Raw genomic sequence first — 14925 nt, forward strand, 5'->3', positions numbered from 1 at the left:
CGTGGACAGAGAGCCGGGGGTAGTGGGAACACGTGGACAGAGAGCGGTGTCTAGTGGGAACACGTGGACAGAGAGCGGGGGGTAGTGGGAACACGTGGACAGAGAGCGGGGCGTAGTGGGAACACGTGGCCGGTGAGTGGACAGAGAGCGGGGGGTAGTGGGACACTGACGTGGTCGGTGAGTGGACAGAGAGCCGGGGGTAGTGGGAACACGTGGACAGAGAGCGGGGGGTAGTGGGAACACGTGGACAGAGAGTGAACAGAGAGCCGGGGGTAGTGGGACACTGACATGGACGGTGAGTGGACAGAGACGGGGGTAGTGGGAACACGTGGACAGAGACGGGGGGTGGGGACACTGATGTGGACAGAGACGGGGTTAGGGACACTGACGTGGGCAGAGAGCGGGGGGTAGTGGGAACGCGTGGACAGAGAACGGGGGCAGTGGGAACACGTGGACAGAGAGCGGAGGGTAGTGGGAACGCGTGGACAGAAAGCGGGGGGTAGTGGGAACGTGTGGACAGAGAACGGGGGCAGTGGGAACACGTGGACGGTGAGTGGACAGAGACGGGGGTGGGGACACTGATGTGGACGGTGAGTGGACAGAGAGCGGGGGGTGGGCACACTGACATGGACGGTGAGTGGACAGAGAGCGGGGGGTAGTGGGAACACGTGGGTGGTGAGTGGACAGAGACGGGTGGGACACTGATGTGGACGGTGAGTGGGCAGAGATGGGGGGGTAGTGGGAGCACGTGGGTGGGGGTAATGTGCCTCTGATATTTCCACTGCTCCCATAAGACATAGGAGCAGAATTAGGCCATTCAGCCCATCGAGTCTCCTCTGCCATTCTATCATGGCTTACCGCACGCACCTGCCTTCTCACCATATCCTTTGATTTCCCCGACCAATCAGAAAACTGTCAATTTCCACCTTAAGTTTGTCCACGGACTTGACCTCCACCTCAGTCTGCAGCAGAGCATTCAACAGATTCACTACTCTCTGGCGAAAGAAAATTCCTCCTTACCCCTGTTCGAAAAGGTTGCCTCTCAATTTTGAGACTGTGCCCTCTAGTTCTGGATACCCCCACCAGAGGAAACATCCTCTCCACATCTACCCTATCTCAGACATCCCCCCTCTCCCGGAAGTTCCGGGAGTCTCCCGCATATGAATAGTGGCTTCCTGATGCCCGCAAATTATATACGATATCACGGAAATCAATTTTTTTGAGAGCGCGCGAGAGAGAGAGAGCACGAGAGCAAGCAAGCGAGAGCGCGAGAGAGCACGAAAGAGCAAGCAAATGAGAGCACGAGAGTGCGCCATGGCAGAGTGTTCCAAAAAGAAAATATAAAACGTACGTCACCCCAGACTACACTAAAGTGTACCCCTGCCTAATAGGGGTCAAAATAATGACAGTGTTGCTCGCTGCACTGTTTGCAACAGTGACTTTTCTATTGCCCATGATGGGTTAAGACTGTAAAAGACATGTTGAGGTAAGTTTAACAGGTGTCATTCGTTCATTAGCATAGCTATCGTTATTTAAACTAGCTGGCTAGCTGCTAAGGAGCAACTCTATTGCAGACATCCCACCTCTCCCGGAAGTCTCCCGCAAATTGATGGTGCAACCTCCCTGAAATCAGTTTTTGCAGGGTGGGATGTCTGCTATCTGATCCTTTCAACATTCGGTAGGTTTCAATGAGATTCCCCACGCATCCTTCGAAATTCCAGTGAGTACAGGCCCAAAGCTGCCATACGCTCCTCATATCTTAACCCCTCCGTTCCTGGAATCATCCTCGTGAACCTCCTCCTAGATTCTCTCCAATGACAACATATCTTTTGTGAGTTCTAGGGCCCAAAACTGTTGACAATGCTCCAAGTGCGGCCTGACTAGTGTCTGATAAAGCCTCAGCATTATCTCCTTGCTTTTATATTATATTCTCCTTGAAATAAATGCCCACATTGCATTTGCCACCTTTACCACAGACTCAACCTGTGAATTAACCTTCTGGGAGTCTTACACGAGGACTCCTAAGTCCCTCTGCACCACTAACCTTTCCGGCCAGCTGTCACCTTATCGATGAGACTTGAATCAGAGGTCACGCCTTAAAGAGTGAACTGTGGAATATTTAAGGGGAACATGAGGGGAAGCTTCTTCACTCAGAGGGTGGTGAGAGTGTGGAACAAGCTGCCAGTGGTGCATGCGATTTGAATTTCAGCCTTTAAGAGATGGGTGTGTGGATGGGAGGGCTATGGTCAATGGGTGTCGGCAGATCAACAGGCTGGCATGGACCAGATGGGCTGAAGGGCCTGCTGTGCTGTAACTGACCACTTGAGGGATGAAGGTGAAGATTAGCTTTATTTGTGAAATGCATCGTTTGTGTCAACGACCAACGGTCCGAGGATGTGCTGGGCTGCTCGCCTCCATAGCGTGCCCACAACTCACCATCCCTCACACTCCGTCCTTGAAACGTGGGAGGAAACCGGAGACCCCTCAGGAGGTTGGGGGGGGGGTGTCACAGGGAGAACGTACTACCTCCTTGCAGACAGGGTGGGAGTTGAACCTGGGTCACTGGCACTGTAAGCTAAAAGCGACTGCACCCCATCTTGCCGCCCCAGCAGTTTCTCTGCAGCAGCTTCGGGTCCAGCCTTAGCTGCAGTAGTTTGGTTTGTGGCAGCAGAGGTCACTGAGGGGGGAGAGGAATTGCACAATGTTTTCTCCCGTCACGAGGGCGGCTGACAGTGGTGCACGTCGAAAGCAGGAAGTGAACTGTCAGACGTCACTCCAGCGGCCAAAACCCCCGAGGATTTCATCTGTATCCAACTGTCACTGCGGAATGCGCTCAGTTGTCGCACCATCAGGTATAACCTGCTCGCTAATGCCAAAACTGAATCACCCAACCATGTGGCACTGACTCAGTGCATAAAAACCTGCAGACATGGTCTAGAGATTCAGTTGTTGTTCAGATCAAACATCAGAATAAGGAAGAAATGCGGGCTCAGTGACTTTGACCGTGAATGATTATTGGTGTCAGATGGAGTGGTTTGGGTATCTCAGATCCGAAACTGCTGATCTCCTGGAACTTCCACACACAACAGTCTCTCGAGTTTACAGAGAGTGGCACAAAAAACTCGTCCAGTGAGTGGCAGTTCTGTGGGTGAAAACATCTTGTTAATGAGAGAGGTCAGAGGAGAATGGCCAGACTGGTTCAAGCTGAGGGGAGTTGAGTATAAGAGCAAAGAGGTCCTTCTGCAGCTGTACAGGGCCCTGGTGAGACCACACCTGGAGTACTGTGTGCAGTTTTGGTCTCCAAATTTGAGGAAGGACATTCTTGCTATTGAGGGAGTGCAGCGTAGGTTCCCTGGTTTAATTCCAGGGATGGCGGAAAGATTGAAAGATTGGAGCGACTGGGCTTGTTTACTCTGGAATTTACAAGGCTGAGAGGGGATCTTATTGAAACATATAAGATTATTAAGGGATTGGACACGCTGGAGGCAGGAAGCATGTTCCCGCTGATGGGGGAGTCCAGAACCAGAGGCCACAGTTTAAGAATAAGGGGTAGGCCATTTAGAACGGAGTTGAGGAAAAACGTTTTCACCCAGAGAGTGGTGGATATATGGAATGCTCTGCCTCAGAAGGCTGTGGGGGCCAAGTCTCTGGATGCTTTCAAAAAAGAGATGGTTAGAGCTCTTAAAGATAGGGGAATCAAGGGTTATGGGGATAAGGCAGGAACTGGATACTGATTGTGGATGATCAGCCATGATCACAGTGAATGGCGGTGCTGGCTCGAAGGGCCAAATGGCCTACTCCTGCACCTATTGTCTATTGATGGGAAGGTGACAGTAACTCAAACAACCACACGTTACAACAGTGGTGTGCAGAAGAGTGTCTTTGAATGCACAACATGTCGAACCTTGAAGTGGACGGGCGACAGCAGCAGAAGACCACAAACATACACTAAGTTGCACTTTAGTTGGTACAGGAAGTACCGAATAACGTGGCCACTGAGTGTTTGATAGACATCAAAGCAGTTGCCCAGAAAAGGAATCTTCACCGTTAAGAAAGTTTGCGGTCAGGGTACTGAGTGTTCGGGTGAAGCGGGTTTGGATGGTGAGGTGCACGTCACAGTTTCTTTATTTCTGTTTGTGTGTTGTTTTCATTTTCTCCCGTTATAAATTACTCTGCCCACAGGGTCTGACAGCATCGTGGCTGAGTTTGCAGAGTTAAGTGGAGGGACAAGGAATGACGCAGGGAGTGTGCAGGATTTGGACAGGTTGGGAGATTGGGCATAGAAAGTACAACACAGGAACAGGCCATTCGGACCATAGTGTTGTGCTGGACCGGCTGAAGAGCAAATCAAAACCAGCTAAACACTCCTACTTACACCATGTCCATATCTCTCCATCTCTCTCACATCCATGTGCTTATGCAAACATCTCTTAAAAATCTCTCATGTATTCGCCTCTACCATTATACCAGGCAGCGGATTCCAGGCACCCACCACTGTGAGTAAAAACAACTTGCCCCTCACATCCCCCTTGAACCTACCCCCTCTCACCTTCAATGCACGCCCTCTGGTGTTAAACATTTCAACCCTGAGAAACAGATACTCCCTGTCCACTCTACCTATGCCTCTCATAATCTTGTAAACCTCTATCACATCTCCCCTCAGCTCCTACTGCTCCAGAGAAAAGAACCCAAGTTTGTCCAGCCTCTCGTGGTAACACACGCTCTCCAAACCAGGCAGCGTCCTGGTGAACCCCCTCTGCACCCTCTCCAAAGTCCCAGCATCCTTCCTATAGTGGGGTGACCAGAACTGTTTGCAATACTCCAGACGTGACCCAACGTGAGTTTTATAAAGTTGCAAATGCAAAAGAAATGGCTGAAGGAATAAATTGTAGAGCCATGCACCTCGGTAGGAAGAATAGAAAGTGTAGACGAGTTTCTAAATGGAGAGAGGGTTCAGAAACCGGAGGTGCGAAGGGAGTTGGGAGTCCAGGAGCAGGGCTCCGTAACGGTTAGCTTACAGGCTCATTTGGTAGTGATGGATGTGGGTTCGATGTCAGCGTTGAGAAGTTTGGATAGGTTCATGGATGGGAGAGGTGTGGAGGGCTGTGCTCCGGATACAGGTCGATGGGAGTAGGCAGGTTAATAGTTCAGCATGGACTAGAAGGGCCGAAAGGACTGTTTCTGTGTGGGAGTGCTCGATGCCTATGGCAGTTTGGTCGTTATGCACCACGTCGTATGACATCATCACTATGTGTCGTCAGACCCGGGCGATCGTGGTCTCCCCATCACCGTGATTGTTCTTGGCACATTTTTCTACAGAAGTGGTTTGCCATCGCGTTCTTCTGGGCAGTGACTTTACAAGATGGGTGTTCCCCCCCATCCCACCCCCCAGCCATGATCAGTACTCTTCAGAATGTCTGCCTGGTGTCAGTGGTTACATAACCAGGACTTGTAATATCCACCAGCTGCTCGTACGGCTTCACATGACCCTGATCGGGGGGCTAAGCAGGTGCTACACCTTGCCCAAGGGCGACCTGCAGGCTAGCGGAGGGAAGGAGCACCTCACACCTCCTTTGGTAGAGACGTGCCTCCACCCCACCACCCGATGGTAGTATAGAAGGCAGTGCAAATTCAGAGCGAGCTTGGAGGATGGGCTGCAGTTAGTCACATGGACATACGAGGTCGTGCCAACAACAGAGATCAGGAATCTGTGAGTACTGAGGTACAGGGAGATGGGTTTCACTGCTGAATCATTCTGTGAGTTCTGAGGTACAGGGAGATGGGTTTCACTGCTGAATCATTCTGTGAGTTCTGAGGTACAGGGAGATGGGTTTCACTGCTGAATCATTCTGTGAGTTCTGAGGTACAGGGAGATGGGTTTCACTGCTGAATCATTCTGTGAGTTCTGAGGTACAGGGAGATGGGTTTTACTGCTGAGTTGTTCTGTGAGTTCTGAGGTACAGGGAGATGGTCGTTTTGTGAGTTCTGAGGTACAGGGAGATGGGTTTTACTGCTGAGTCGTTCTGTGAGTTCTGAGATAACGGGAGATGGTCGTTCTGTGAGTTCTGAGGTACAAGGAGATGGGTTTCACTGCTGAATCGTTCTGTGAGTTCTGAGGTACAGGGAGATGGTCGTTTTGTGAGTTCTGAGGTACAGGGAGATGGTCGTTTTGTGAGTTCTGTGGTACAGGGAGATGGGTTTCACTGCTGAATCATTCTGTGAGTTCTGAGGTACAGGGAGATGGGTTTTACTGCTGAGTCGTTCTGTGAGTTCTGTGGTACAGGGAGATGGGTTTCACTGCTGAATCGTTCTGTGAGTTCTGAGGAACAGGGAGATGGTCGTTTTGTGAGTTCTGAGGTACAGGGAGATGGTCGTTTTGTGAGTTCTGCGGTGCAGGGAGATGGTCGTTTTGTGAGTTCTGAGGTACAGGGAGATGGGTTTGACTGCTGAGTCGTTCTGTGAGTACTGAGGTACAGGGAGATTGGCTTCACAGCTGCAGCAACTCACACAAAATACTCGAAAGGTCCGGCAGCATCTCTGGAAAGGAATAAATGGTCGACGTTTTGGGCCGAGGGCCAAAGATGCTGCCTGACCTGTCGAGTTCCTCCAGCATTTTGTGTGCGTTGCCTTGGATTTCCAGCATCTGCAGACTTTCCGGTGTTTTTTTGGTTCACCACTGCGGCGTCCATGTAGTCATACGAGTACATTCCCAGGCAAACAGCCGAGGGGTGCGAGAATCCTACTGTGCTGGGAGCCGGGGCTCATCGAATAGGGACTGGTGAAACTGGTAAGTACTGAACAGTCTGAGCAGGGGCGAACGATGGCTTGGAGCAGAGCAGATTGACAAGGGAAGGGCAAATCGTGTGCTGTTCTGCGAAGTGGTGAAGGTAGTGGCAGTTCCTGTAACCCGTCTCCACTGTTGCGTGGAAGTTGCCCGATGTCACTGTGACCCCCGTGGGATACCCTCCAATCTGGTTCCCTCCCAAAGGCATGGTGGGTTAATTCTTCCCCCTTAAAGTCCGCCCTGGTTTGGGTGGATGTGAGCAGAATGCAGGAGACTTGGGGGGGTGGGGGGGGGAGTCGGGTGTGATGGGCGAAGTGGCCTCTTCTGCTTTAAGAAAATAAGGAAGTAAGGGGGTTGATGAGTTAAACATTGTAGATGCGGTTCTTGGAAATCCAGGCAGCGTGTGATGAGAATGCTGTTAAGTGGAAGGGGCAAGACGAGCATGACTGGGAACTACTACGTCGACTCAGGCCTAGGGGGCCGACATCGGGCACGATGACGGACTCTCCACTTCTCCCTCTCCCTCATCAGTGTGTTCAGTTCATCTACATTAGCTGCACCGCTGTCTTCTAGGAGCGTGTTGACCATAGTCTTGGGAGGGCGCCCAGGGTTCATCCTCCCGTGCTTGGGCTCCCATATGATGACTAGGCTGGCAGGTAGCTCGGGGTGGATTAGACAGTGCAGTCTTCTCGCCTCGATTTTAGTGATGAGCATTGGCAGGTCTTCATAGCGCTCGGTGTTTGTCGTGTGCTGTTGCCAACTCACGTCAAGAGCCATCCGGAGCATTTGTGTATAGCAACCATCGCATGGTCTTGGTGAGTGTCCACGTCTCGCATCCGTACGTGAGAATAGACTCTGTGAAGGTCCTCTTTTTAAGCCAGGAATCCGGCTGAGAAAGGGCCAGTGGAGAGACTGGTGGGAGAGGTCGCCTGGTCAGACGGGGAGGTGCAGAAAGAGCCTGGCTCATCTCCCCACGGGTCAGTCCTGTCCCTGCTGCCTCGGACATCGGAAGTACAGGGCGTGATTTCCGAATTTGCAGGCGACATCATGAACGCGATGAGGCGAGCGTGGTCCCGTTCACGTTTCTCTGCGCTGCCTGCAGTGGAAGGGAGGTGGGACGTGGGGTGGGGGGAGGCTGGTGAAGCCTCGATGCCGAGAAATGTGGACCGTTCGGAGCACCAAGAGCCGGCGTGCTCTGGGGCACGATTCTAAAAGTGACGCAAGAGCCCAGCGAGCTGGGATTCGGTGTTGTAGTTCGCCGCGGGTCGAAGAGCCAATGTTGGTCAAAAGTGGCAGAGTTGGTTTGGATCACAAACAAGACAAAATCTGCAGATGCTGGGAATCCGAGCAACGCACGCAAAAAAAAATGCCGGAGGAACTCAGCAGGCCGGGCAGCATCAATGGAAAAGAGTAGACGGTCGATGTTTCGGGCCGAGACCCTTTTTGTGAGAGAGAGTTGATTCGGAAGCTGCTTAGGAGATTATTCGGGATCCTGGGTCTCAGAAACAGAGTGCAGGAGCAGTATAAACAGCAAGAAACATCTGACTTGGCAGAGAGAGGGGCCTGGAGTCTGCGATCTACTCCCGGGGGGAAGAGTTGGAGCAGGTCTCAACCAGAGTAGCTGGAGAGCTAGAATAGATCTGATAGGCTGAATGGTCTCAGCTGGGATCTAAGAATTTGCCACCTCAACAACACTTGGTGGTGTCACCACTCAGTGAGTTCCTGTTCTCGTTTATTGGCGTCTGACTGTACATAGCTACAACCAAACGAAACAGACCACAGCACACCCACTAGACATCACACACAGCACAGGAAACAAAATATTACCACAAATAAGGTAATGAGCTGTAATTCAAAATGCGCAGGTAAACAGTAAACAGCTTGCCGTCCTGGTGATGAGACCCCAGTAGTGGTAAGGTATCCATTTGTCTCCCAGCCTGAGGGAAGAAGCTGTTGCCCTAGTCCTGATACTCCTGTACCTCCTTCCTGACATCTGATTTCTGAATGGACACTGAACCCATAAATGCTACCTCACTTACTTAATTTAACTATTTTATATGTATATTGGGTGTGGACTTTCGATGATCCTATTGTGTTCCTGCCCACAAGAAAACGAATCTCGGCGTTGTATATTAGATTATGAGAACACTCAGTCCTATTTTATTGTCATTTAGAAATGCATACATGCATTAAGAAATGGTACAATGTTTCTCCAGAGTGATATCACAGAAAACAGGACGGACCAAAGACTAACACTGACAAAACCACATAATTATAACATATAGTTGCAGCAGTGCAAAGCAATACCATAATTTGATAAAGAACAGACCATGGGCAGGGTAAAAAAAAAGTCTCAAGTCCCGATCGACTCCCGAGTCCCAGATAGCAGGCGGCAAAAGGAAGAAACTCCCTACCATAAACCTCCAGGCACCAACAACTGCTGATGCCTTGGAAGCAGCCGACCACAGCCGACCCTGAGTCCGTCCGTCCGAAAACTTCGAGCTTCCGACCAGCCCCTCCGATACAGCCTCCCGAGCGCCATCCTCTGCCGAGCGCCTTCGACCTCTCCCCGGCCGCCGAAACACGCAAAGCCGAGGATTCGGGGCCTTCAGCTCCGGAGATTCCGGTTACCACACAGTAGCAGCGGCAGCGAAGCGGGCATTTCAGAAGTTTTCCAGATGTTCCTCCGTGCTCTCACGTCCGTCTCCATCAAATCAGAGTTGTGCACGGTCCCCTACTTGACAGATTACAGATACCATTCACCAGAGAGGCTGCGTGCGCTTCGTCGCACAGCCATCTTCTCCTCCTCCTCCACATGGTGACATCTGTGTGATTTGATAATAATTTAAGTTTGAACTTTTGGACTGAGATCTCAGCAGCTTCCCCTGGTTCCTGTTCCCCTCGCACGGCAGTGTAGGCAGGATGTAACCCCCGATAGAACAAGGGGCAGTGTGTGTGGACGAAGCTTAATGTGCAGAGCTGTGAGACGATGCCGTGGAGATGTTGCTCAAGGAATGCTGGACATGAGGGGTGTGGATGCGAGTGGCCATCACTGAAGGTGCCAGGGCAGGTTGTGAAAACGGTTTACCAGTCCCGGACAAAACGTTGGTCTGGTCTCAACTGGAGCAGATCTTAAGCACCAGAGATTCTGCAGACACTGAGCGACACACCCAAGCTGCTGGGGGAGCTCAGCCAACTCTCAAGGTTTATTGCTTAACTTATTTATATTTTTGTTTCATCATGTTGTATTTGCACAGTTTGTTGCCTTCTGCAGTCTGGTTGAACGCCCTAGTCGGTACGGTCTTTCATTGATTCTGGTTATAGTTATTGTTCTATAGATTTGTTGTGTGGGCACATGGCCAAGTGGTTAAGGCATTGGACTAGCGACCTGAAGGTCGTGAGTTCGAGCCCCGGCCGAGGCAACGTGTTGTGTCCGTGAGCAAGGCACTTAATCACACATTGCTCTGCGACGACACCGGTGCCAAGCTGTATCGGTCCTAGTGCCCTTCCCTTGGACAACATTGGTGTTGTGGAGAGGGGAGATTTGCAGCATGGGCAACTGCCGGTCTTCCGTACAACCTTGCCCAGGCCTGCGCCCTGGAGAGTGAAGACTTTCCAGGTGCAGATCCATGGTCTCGCAAGACTAACGGATGCCTTAATAGATTTGTTGAGTATGTCCACAAGAAAGTGAATCTCAGGGTTTTATGTGGTGATATATGTGTATTTTGGTAATAAATTTACTTTGAACTTTGAAGTCACACAGTATTTATGGAGGGGAATAAACAGTCAGTGTTTTGGGCTAAGACCCTTCATCGGGATAAACATCTCTGCCCGAATCATCAACTGTTTATTCATTTCTTGGCCTGCCGAGTTCCTCCAGCGTTTGGTCAAGTGGAGGGGTGTGTTCGTTTTTGGGCACTTCATTGTAGGAAGGGTGCGGAGGCTCTGGTGAGAGTCGAGGAACGGTTCAGGGCGAGGGTGAGGAGCACTTTTGCAAGGACGAGTTGGAGGGGCCGGGAATGTTTCCCATAGAGAATAACAAGGGGTAGTCGTTCAGCAGAAGTTGAGGAGTCTGCAGAGAGGCCGTGCTGGGCTGGGGACCAAGAAGAGGAGAAGGATTGAAGTACGTGAGGAAGAAATTACTGTCTCTCGTGCAGGGTCTTTGGAATCTGGAAGTTGCTACCTGTGGATGTGGTGGGGGCGGGGGAGAGTTCCGTTTCGACCTTCGGGATCAATTGGATGAAAATATTTGGTGACGACGAGGGCCCGGGGGTGGAATTAAAGTGTTGCTCTGCGGAGTACCAGCCTGCATTTGATGGGCTGAACGGCCTTCTGTGCTGCCACCATTCGGCGAAGAGTAGGAATTAGCCTCCTCCCCAAAGCGCACAGTTTTCATCATAAACGTGCAGGTCACTTTGTAATGAACGGGGAGTGGGGTTTACAATGGCCTCCGTTGATCCAGATTGACCAGGGATGTTGCGTCTCAGCTGCCTAGATACACAAGCCTGGGTGGTACGATATGGAGGGCGAGCTGTTGCCCGTGTAGCAGGCTCCCCCATCTCCACGCAGGTGATGAACCCAGAGACCGACACAGTTTGGCCCCACCTTCACAGGAGATGCCAATCAGCATTGAACTCAACGTAGGTCTGCCTGAGGGACTCCAGCTCCCGATTTTTCCTTGGGGGTTCACTCCCGAAGCCTTCCCTGTGAGTGGGTACAGCCGCAAGGCAGCGGAGGTTTGAGATCAGAGTTTTCCTGCTAGATCAGCTGACAAGCCCCATCTGCCCGAAGCAACTGGTTTTAAGACACCAATCATTGCTTTTGACCTTTCCCCTGTCAGTAGAAATGGTTCCTCTGGGCTTAGTAGCTAAGCCACACGTGAAGGTCAGGAGCCGGACTTGGTTGTCAGAGGCTATTTGAGACATAGGCCATTGGGAGCGTTTAATCGGTAGTGGGAGCTTATCCCCTCTACTCCCCTGGCTACAAAATCCTAAAGGAGCCAGGGGAGTAGGATTTACACTTCAAGTACTGGTAAGTAACTACACGTTTCGGCCTGTTTAGTCAAGGTGGTGCATTGAATATGGCCGACTAACCTCTTCTCAGCTCAGTCACTCCGATCAGTCAGAGTGACCCTCCATCTTGTGTGTGTCTCAGACAAATGACACTTGCCGGTCACGTAACCCCAGCCTCTCACCTCCTGAACCGTTTCACAAACACCATTCCAGCAAGCTTGGGCTTTTCTCTTTGGAGCGAAGGAGGGTGAGAGGTGACTTGATGGAGGTGTATGAAATGACAAGGGGCACAGGTGGAGTGGAGAGCCAGGTACTTTTTCCCTGGGTGGAAATGGCTGATACGAGGGGGTACGATTTTAAAGTAACTGAAGGGGATGTCAGCAGGAAGTTTCTTACACAGATTGAACGTTAATTCTGTTCTGTGTTGTGCACTGTAGGGGTTGGAGATGCTGCCCAGCAGCTGAACCAGAGCGAGATGGCAGTGCTACTGAACCTTCTGCAGACCCAGAGCAACCTCAGCCTCACCCAGCTGGCACAGGCGCTCAATGTCGGCACCAACCCCGAGACCCAGCAGCAGTGGAACGTGCTGCTTCAGTCCCTGGTCGCCCTGGCCGAGGCCACCGGTCAGCAACAGGACGCCGTGCCCTCCGCCGCGGCCCAGCCTCCTCCACCTCCGCCGGCGCCGTCCGCCGATCCGCCCGCGGCCGCGGCTCCCCTCCCGGCCGCTCCGGCGCCCGTGCCTCCGATCCAGCTCCTGGCCTCGGCGGGCAGCCAGCCTCCTCAGGCCCCGTCCCAGGCGGCCGACGCACAGGCGGACACACACGGCCTGCTGACCATCCTGCTGGGTCAGCTGATCAAATCTCAGGAAAGCACCACCGTGCCCGAGGACAGTAACGGCCTCAAAGCCAGTGACGGGTCACAGCAGCCGCAGGCGGGCACCGGCACCCCGGACACCACCGGTAAGTCCCACCGCCCCCCTCCCCACTGCAGCCCCCCACAATCATAGACCATAAGACGCGAGCCAGCCCATCGGGTCTGATTTCTTATCCTTCTCAACCCCACTCCCCTGTCTTCTCCCCGCAGCCTCTGACACCCTGACTAATCAAGAACCTATCAGCCTCTGCTTTAAATACACCCAATGACCTGGCCCCCACAGCCGTCCGCAATGAATTCCACAAGTTCACCACCCTCTGGCTAAAGAAATTCCACCCCATCTCTGTTCTGAAGGACCACCCTTTTGCCCTCTGGACTTAGACTTGCCCACACTTGAAAACATTCTCCCCACGTCCACTCTGACTAGGCAGTTCAACAGGTTTTATCACTGACATGCCATGAAAATTGTTGTTTGCCGCCACAGTACAGTGCAATACATTAAAAACTACTGTAAATGACAATCATTATAGAAACCATAGAAAAACTACAGCACAGAAACAGGCCTTTTGGCCCTTCTTGGCTGTGCCGAACCATTTTCTGCCTAGTCCCACTGACCTGCACGCGGACCATATCCCTCCATACACCTCCCATCCATGTATCTGTCCAATTTATTAAACGTTAAAAAAGAACCCACATTTACTGGCAGCTCATTCCATACTCCCACCACTCTCTGTGTGAAGGCCCACCCTAATGTTCCCTTTAAACTTTTCCCCCCTCACCCTTAACCTATGTCCTCTGGTTTTTTTTCTCCCCTTGCCTCAGTGGAAAAAGCCTGCTTGCATTCATTCTATATACACCCATCATAATTTTATATACCTCTATCAAATCTCCCCTCATTCTTCTACGCTCCAGGGAATAAAGTCCTAACCTATTCAACCTTTCTCTGTAACTGAGTTTCTCAAGTCCCGGCAACGTCCTTGTAAACCTTCTCTGCACTCTTTCAACCTTATTTATATCCTTCTGTAATTTGGTGACCAAAAGTGAACACAATACTCCAGATTCGACCTCACCAATGCCTTATACAACCTCATCATAACATTCCAGCTCTTATACTCAATACTTTGATTCATAAAGGCCAATGTACCAAAAGCTCTCTTTACGATCCTATCTACCTGTGACGCCACTTTTAGGGAATTTTGTATCTGTATTCCCAGATCCCTCTGTTCCACTGCACTCCTCAGTGCCTTACCATTAACCCTGTATGTTCTACGTTGGTTTGTCCTTCCAACGTGCAATACCTCACACTTGTCAGTTTTAAACTCCATCTGCCATTTTTTAGCCCATTTTTCCAGCTGGTCCAAGTCCCTCTGCAGGCTCTGAAAACCTTCCTCACTGTCTACTATACCTCCAATCTTTGTATCATCAGCAAACTTGCTGATCCAATTTACCACATTATCATCCAGATCATTGATATAGATGACAAATAACAATGGACCCAGCACTGATCCCTGTGGCACACCACTAGTCACAGGCCTCCACTCAGAGAAGCAATTCTCTACCACCACTCTCTGGCTTCTTCCATCGAGCCAATGTCTAATCCAATTTACCACCTCTCCATGTATACCTAGCGACTGAATTTTCCTAACTAACCTCCCATGCGGGACCTTGTCAAAGACCTTACTGAAGTCCATATAGACAATATCCACTGCCTTCCCTTCATCCACTTTCCTGGTAACCTCCTCAAAAAACTCCAATAGATTGGTCAAACATGACCTACCATGCAAAAAGCCATGTTGACTCTCCCTAATAAGTCCCAGTCTATCCAAATGCTTGTAGATTCTGTCTCTTAGTACTCCCTCCAATAACTTACCTGCTACCGATGTTAAACTTACTGGCCTATAATTTCCCGGATTACTTTTCGATCCTTTTTTAAACAACGGAACAACATGAGCCACTCTCCAATCCTCCGGCACCTCACCTGTAGACAGCAACATTTTAAATATTTCTGCCAGGGCTCCTGCAATTTCAACACTAGTCTCCTTCAAGGTCCGAGGGAACACCCTGTCAGGGCCCGGGGATTTATCCACTTTAATTTTCCTCAAGACAGCAAGAACCTCCTCCTTTTCAATCTGTAGTTTCCATGGTCTCACTACTTGTTTCCCTTAATTCCATAGACTTCATGCCAGTTTCCTTAGTAAATACAGATGCAAAAAACCTATTTAAGATCTCCCCCATTTCCTTTGGTTCCGCACAAAG

At 50.9% G+C, this 14925-nt stretch overlaps 1 protein-coding gene across 1 annotated transcript in view; it reads left to right on the forward strand.

The window, feature by feature from the left end:
• cdk12 (cyclin dependent kinase 12) overlaps positions 1-14925 on the forward strand; it is a 117382-nt gene that overhangs the window by 88823 nt on the left and 13634 nt on the right. Inside the window, exon 13 of the mRNA XM_063037623.1 lies at positions 12234-12755. Within this exon, the coding sequence (XP_062893693.1) occupies positions 12234-12755 (522 nt within the window). The remainder of the gene's footprint in view (positions 1-12233; positions 12756-14925) is intronic.

The sequence above is a fragment of the Mobula hypostoma genome, chromosome X1, assembly GCF_963921235.1.
Source record: "Mobula hypostoma chromosome X1, sMobHyp1.1, whole genome shotgun sequence".
Lineage (NCBI taxonomy): Eukaryota > Metazoa > Chordata > Chondrichthyes > Myliobatiformes > Myliobatidae > Mobula > Mobula hypostoma.